At 40.9% G+C, this 6,373-nt stretch overlaps 1 protein-coding gene across 5 annotated transcripts in view; it reads left to right on the forward strand.

The window, feature by feature from the left end:
- The window catches only part of MCU (mitochondrial calcium uniporter), a 161,547-nt gene extending 155,686 nt beyond the window's left edge, over positions 1–5,861 (forward strand). For all 5 annotated transcript variants that reach the window (XM_053310641.1, XM_053310643.1, XM_053310642.1 and 2 more), the window contains exons 7-8: positions 1,476–1,592; positions 3,923–5,861. In XM_053310641.1, the coding sequence (XP_053166616.1) occupies positions 1,476–1,592; positions 3,923–4,000 (195 nt within the window). In that variant the 3' untranslated portion in view covers positions 4,001–5,861. The remainder of the gene's footprint in view (positions 1–1,475; positions 1,593–3,922) is intronic.
- The last annotated feature ends 512 nt before the right edge of the window (positions 5,862–6,373 follow it).

The following is a 6,373-nucleotide window of genomic DNA, read 5'->3' on the forward strand; positions in this document are numbered from 1 at the left end:
TTTTGGTGCTGTTCTTCATGCTTCTGCTCTGGACCGCAAAAGGTCCCTGGGGAAGGCAGAGTACATCAGGTAAAGGGCTGGATATACCAGGAACCCCCATTAGCTATTTTGTATTCATCGGATGTCTTTACTGACAAGCCTGTAGACTCTATATGAAATTTATCCATCTAGCATTGAACCTGTTGACATATCCACAACTCTTTCACTTTCATTTTGAAAAAGGTTCTGGTTGAAAGAACACAAGCCCCAGCCTCATAATTCCTGTTGTCTGTTGAGAAAGTTACCCCATAACAAACATTAAGAATGTTAAGAGACTGGGGTTTCTGTTCTTTCAGCCAGAGCTTTTTTCAAAATGAAAGTGAAAGGTTTGTGAATACCAGATTTTGTACTAGATGGGGCGATTCTGTGTAGAACTCTCTACCTATTGCCACAGCTCTGCAGCTGTCAGGCTACTTGTTCCAGTTCTTAAATTATTCCTATGAGCATATTTTCACTTTATTCCAAGAGGGATGCCCACAAAAATGTAGCAGGATGCAAACTGCGGATGTATAGTTTGAGTGTTATGGTGACATAAGTTTTGAGTTTGGTTGGTTTTTTTAATATCACTTGTGATGTATAATGTGCAGTGTGAGTGTGTGAGTTTGTGAACATTAGTCATGATGGTTGCCCCAAGTTTGTATGCCAGTACTCTAGTACCATGTTAGCTGAGCTAGCCTGTATGTTCTGGATAGCTACCCTGGTCTCTGGTGCAGTTTGTATTACCTTCTGATTCCAGCAGATGGTATCAGTGTGCTGATCAATAACTGTAAGTGGTGGTGTGGACTGAACCACCTTGGACCCTTCCCTTTCTTCCCTACAAAAACTCACTGAACTGAATAATCGAGTTGAGCTGAATAATAAACAGTTGAGTAATGAACAGTTATAATTCAGTTGGGCTGAATAATATACTTTCTTGTAAAACAAAAGCTTCATTTCCTGTTCTGTCTTGTTCTGAGGGGCAGAGCTGCTGATGCTTGCTTGCCATTGTACTTTTAAAATGGCAGAGCAGCTGATAATCAGACCTAGTTCTTACTTTCATGAATATAGATCAGGTTTGATGTTCAGTGATGTATTATTGTTCCAGTCTAGTGGTGCAGTGGGGAAACGCTTGACTAACAAGGAGAAGGTTGCCGGTTCGAATCCCCGCTGCTATTATATCGGGCAGCAGCAACATAGGAAGATTCTGAAAGGCATCACTGCACGGAAGAGGGCAGTGGTAAACCCCTCCTGTATTCTTCCAGAAACAACCACAGGGCTCTGTGGGCGCCAGGAGTCAAAATCGACATGAAGGCACACTTTACCTTACCTATACTTAGTGTAGGGACTGATTTCAATCAACAGTTTGGGTCCTCTTCCCTCCTAACCCCTTGTTATTTCTTAATAAACATTAATTCATGACATGTTAGCTAATTTTCATTCTTTTTCACATTCCACAGGAGTATGTATACCCAGATGCCAGAGATAGGCAGTACTTATTATTTTTCCATAAAGGAGCCAAAAAGACGCGTTTTGACCTAGAAAAATACAATCAACTCAAGGATGCTATTGCTCAGGTAATGAGAATAACTTTTCAGCAGGAGTCAGTGGGAAATAATCTTCTCCTCTGAACTTGAGGATTATTGACTGATGCACTTGGAAGAAGATTATGGCCAGAATCTGTTTCCCATCTCCTTGTCTCACCATATTTCTACAGCGACTGCACAAAGGGGTGGATTTTATAAGTTTATTTTCTGTATTCCAGCAAAAAGTTGAAATGGCTGCTTAAAGCTGCAAAGATGTTTTATGGGATGACACAACCCTGTTTGGCATTCTGGGGTGACGTGTGTGTGTGTGTGTGTGTGTGTGTGTGTGTGTGTGTGTGCGCAAAATAATTCTGAACTATCTGTCTGGGTGCATGGTAGCTACTTAAAAAGCCCGTATATACTCTGGGCAGCTGGTGTTGATAGCTGCTCTCAGATATGAAGCCTTTTGCCCACTCTTCTTTGCAGCACATGCAGTGATAATGTCTCACAGAGGATCCAGCGTACATGCAAGCATTTCATGCAATTAAGTTATAGCTAGCAGTCATGAGAGTTGTCCATGAAACCTCTCCTCTCCTTTCCTTATCCTTAGTATAAGAAGGCTGTACGATTCTATAACATTGCTTCCTAGATAGTGAGTCTGCAGAAACCCTTCAAAAGGCTCACCACATTGCTGCTGAGCAAAGAAGAGAATGGGGGAAGAGAGATGGAAACTAGGATTGGGCTTTCACTTGAGTTGCATTTGCAAATGGAAAAAAACTGATTCCATAACTGCATTGTCCCCAAAAAAACATTTTGAGCTGCTATTCTATAGATTTCCCATTTAAATGGGTGGTTTTAGAGTTGTGACCTATCTATTATTTTACAGTTAAACCAATAAAGTGATGTTCTGGCTTGTAACCAGTATAATGATCTAACAGTCCAGTGAACTTCTGAATAAAAAATTCTCCTCCTTTATGTTATTCCTGAACCCACCAGTCCTTGGTTCTTACCTGCCAGGAGTTTTGAAATCAAAATTGGCAACCTTGCTTAGTGATGCCTTTTTGTGAAGCATTACTACTACAATTGGAATTCTCTGTCTTGGATTCTATGGAATATTGGAATATTTAGATACATACGACAAATAATGAGCATTATTATGTGGTGCTATATACATATAGGGCTAGTACAGATTATGATTATTATTTCTTTTTTACATAGTCAGGTTTTATTGACTGGTTTGTTTTATCCAGACATTGGGTCCTTCCCAAGGACCTGGGATGCCTGAATTTTATTATCGATATTGTTGTTATTATAGATATCATCACAAAATATATGCTGTTCCCAGTAAAGTTGCTTTTTGTAATTTTGTAAGTTTTGATTTATTATTATTAATATTAATTCAGTTTCAATACTGCCCTTCCAAAAATGGCTCAGGGAGGTTTACACAGAGAAATAATTAATTAATTAATTAATAAGTAAGAAAGAAAGATGGATCCCTGTCCCCAAGGGCTCATGATCTAAAAGAAACATAAGATAGACACCAGCAACAATCACTGGAGGTACTGTGCTGGGGGTGGATAGGGCCAATTACTCTCCCCCAGAGAATCACCACGTTAAAAGGTGCCTCTTTGCCAAGTTAGCAGGGGTTAACAGATATCATGCAGAGAGCCAATATCAGACCTTGGCTTTGCACAGCATCTCAAAACCTTGGGAATGCACACACCCCTTTCCCCTTCAATCACATGAGCCTTGGAAAATGTGTACTTCCAATTGTGGCTAGTAACAAGGCAGGGTCAGTCCACTGACTGATCCTGGCTTATTCTAACCACAAGTCTTAAAATAAACTACAGTCTGAACCCGACTTCAAACCTTGGATTCAGGCAGCCGTTTATTTGAAGACTTCTGGTCATCATGACCAACCCGGTCCCTGGCTTGCTTGTAGCTTCCTCTGGAAGTAGAATTCTTCTGAGGCTTGTGCATATGAAAGGTATAGTGGGGCATGCACTCCTGAGACTCTGAGAAGTCACTCAAAGCTATAGTTGAATCTTGGCACCGCATGACATTGGGCCAGCAGGGAAAAGCAACTTGGTCTGCCATTTGGAAGGTTTTGCAGTTGCTGCAGCTGAAATTTTGCTGAGCCTTTGTGAATGTGTGTTGCCTATTGTAAAGAGGATGGTTGTGTTTAATTATGCTTGTGCTTTATTTCTGTTGAATGGATGTAGATAACATCTGTGCTTGTATTGCACTGGTTCTAATGGAAGATAATTTTAAAAAAACCACTTTGTAATTGTTATAGCTTCATCAATAAAGAGATTACATCACATTGCAGAATGTTGAGGGGGAAAGATGGTCCTCATGAGTTTGTGTTTCTCCATTTTCAGGCAGAATTGGATCTTAAGAGGCTTCGAGACCCCTTGCAGGTACATTTGCCTGTCCGACAAATCAGCGATAAAGATTGATCAGCGGAGGACCTCTGAACCCTGGCAGAATTGGCAAACCTGTTCATAGCTCTTGCCTCTTTAATTAAAGTGTTGCAGGTGGAAGCTGGGAGGTCTCGTTGGGGTGGAGGGCTTTTTTTTAGCATTAAAACCAGAACAAGGACCTTGGCTGGGGAGGGGGCAATGTGTCCAATTAGAAGGTCAGGCATTGTGGGATGTGAAGTCTTTTCAAAGGGCTTGGTGAGTACCGTCACATTCAAACATTCTTTGTTGCTGGATGAAAATATATATTCAAAAGTTGGGCATTTAATGAAGAGAATGTTGTGGGGTGGGGGCATATTTTCCAGCTTTGCAGTATCTGCCTCTTGATGATGCACCAGCAGTCTGCTCAGCTTTTAAAAACAAAAACATTCAAAACACCAATAATAATAGTTCACCAAAAAAGTGAAGGGTGGGGGAAGCACCAAAGTCCTCTTAAGCAGCTATGGCTGCTGATCTCACCTAGAGCTCCACCTTCATTAACATGCACTCTAGATTGGACCTAGTGTATTGTTTGTAAAATTAATGTGAAACTGCTTTTTACTTACCAAAAAACAACCACCAAGAACTTCCCCCTCCCTGTCCACTTAAAATCAACCAAATGTCCTTCTCTACTGGATGATGATATCACTGATTAATTTTATCAGAATCACAAACTGAAATAGCTCTTATTCTGAATGCTGATTGACCTGATTATTCCTGAATACCTTAGAGCTCAACAGGACTTACTGCCCTGAATCTACTACTTACATATAAATGGTGATGTTGCATGAGAGAAATTTTCATATTCAGTCTTAAGGGAAAGAAGTTCTCTCCCCTCCCGCCCCCCAAATCTGGTAGCCACCTGGATTACAACATCAAAGAAGCTTGTATTTTTAAATATATAGGGTATTTGATTCAAAATATGATGAAGCAGCATTAGAACAGGGATAATTAAACGTGATGTTTACGTAACAGAATTAATGATGTGTCTTGACGAGATTGCCAGGTCTGGAGACTTTGTCAAAGGCCTGGAGCACATGAGATGGAGTTCCATGTTGATTCACAAGCCCTCTCTCATATAAGTAGCTTTAAATTAATGCTCTGAAGCCTACGGGTCAGGGTTTCTAAGGGGTAGCAGATTGTAACCCCCTTTCTTATTTAAACAATTAAGGAAATGGCACTCATCACCCTCCACCTCCTTGCAAACCAGCTGATTTTTTTTTTTTTGAAGCGGATCTCACATCCTGCACTGAGTGGAATCAGCCTCTTCTTATCGTCCTGTTAGATAAATACTGTGGAAACAGGATGGAGGTCGGAGAAGAGCTCTAAGCTTAATTTGCAGAAAGGCCGGGTGTTTCCTTTGAGTTCACCACTTCTCACTGTGTCAAGGCGAGAGGCTCCCACTTTCTGGAGAACCATGTTTTAAAGTGTACAAAATAAATATAAACCAGACGCCAGGTGCCTTGCCGATGTGGAAACGCAGATGGGATTGTTGCTGCCTCCTCTCACTCAATGGCATGTTGGACTGAATGGATGCATGTTCCAAGGTGTTTTTCTTCCCCCACCTTTCTTCTTCTGTCTTTCTGTTTTCAGTTATCTTTTGATTTTTCTTTTCTTTTCTTTTCTTAAAGATCAGTTTTATCCTTTGTATGCAGCATTTTAAAAGGAAGAAAATGAACAGTCCTGTAACGGAATCCTTTGTGTGTGTGTGTGTTTGGGGTGAGGGAGGGGGCATGGAGAAAAGTCCTTTTAAAAAAACAAAGTAAAATACTGAACATGTGTAAAATCCTGTATCATTTATTAAATATGTATAAAAGAGCAATGTACTTCAGGAACAATAAATAACTATTCAGTTTTTGAACTGGTGTGTTGGGGTTGTTTCTTGCCCAATGGGAGGGGTCAAATCTGAGGTCAAGAAGTTTGTAAACTTTGACATGGCAATCCTCCACTCATTAAGTTTGTTTATTTTGTTCTTGTTTGTATTGCAAATTTGTAGACCGCCCCAAACTTACCTCTCTGGGAGGTTAAGGGCGGGCGGGGGTGGGGGGGGGGAGACTTGATTTGAAACTTCCTGGTCATTGTTAAGAGAGAGCCAAGGTGTCTTAAAGGTAAAGTTGTGTCGACTGCTGGTGACCACAGAGCCATGTGGTTTTCTTGGTAGAATACAGGAGGGGTTTACCATTGCCTTTTCCCACACAGTAGGAGATTATGCCTTTCAGTGTCTTCCTATATTGCTTCTTCCCAATATAAGTGTTTCTCATAGTCTGGGAAACATACCAGCGGGGATTCTAGCCAGCAACCTCTTGCTCCCTAGGCAAGTTACTTCCCTCCTGCTCCATTAGGTGGCTTAAAGTTGTCTTAGGAGCCACCTTA

This window comes from Hemicordylus capensis, chromosome 3, assembly GCF_027244095.1.
Source record: "Hemicordylus capensis ecotype Gifberg chromosome 3, rHemCap1.1.pri, whole genome shotgun sequence".
Lineage (NCBI taxonomy): Eukaryota > Metazoa > Chordata > Lepidosauria > Squamata > Cordylidae > Hemicordylus > Hemicordylus capensis.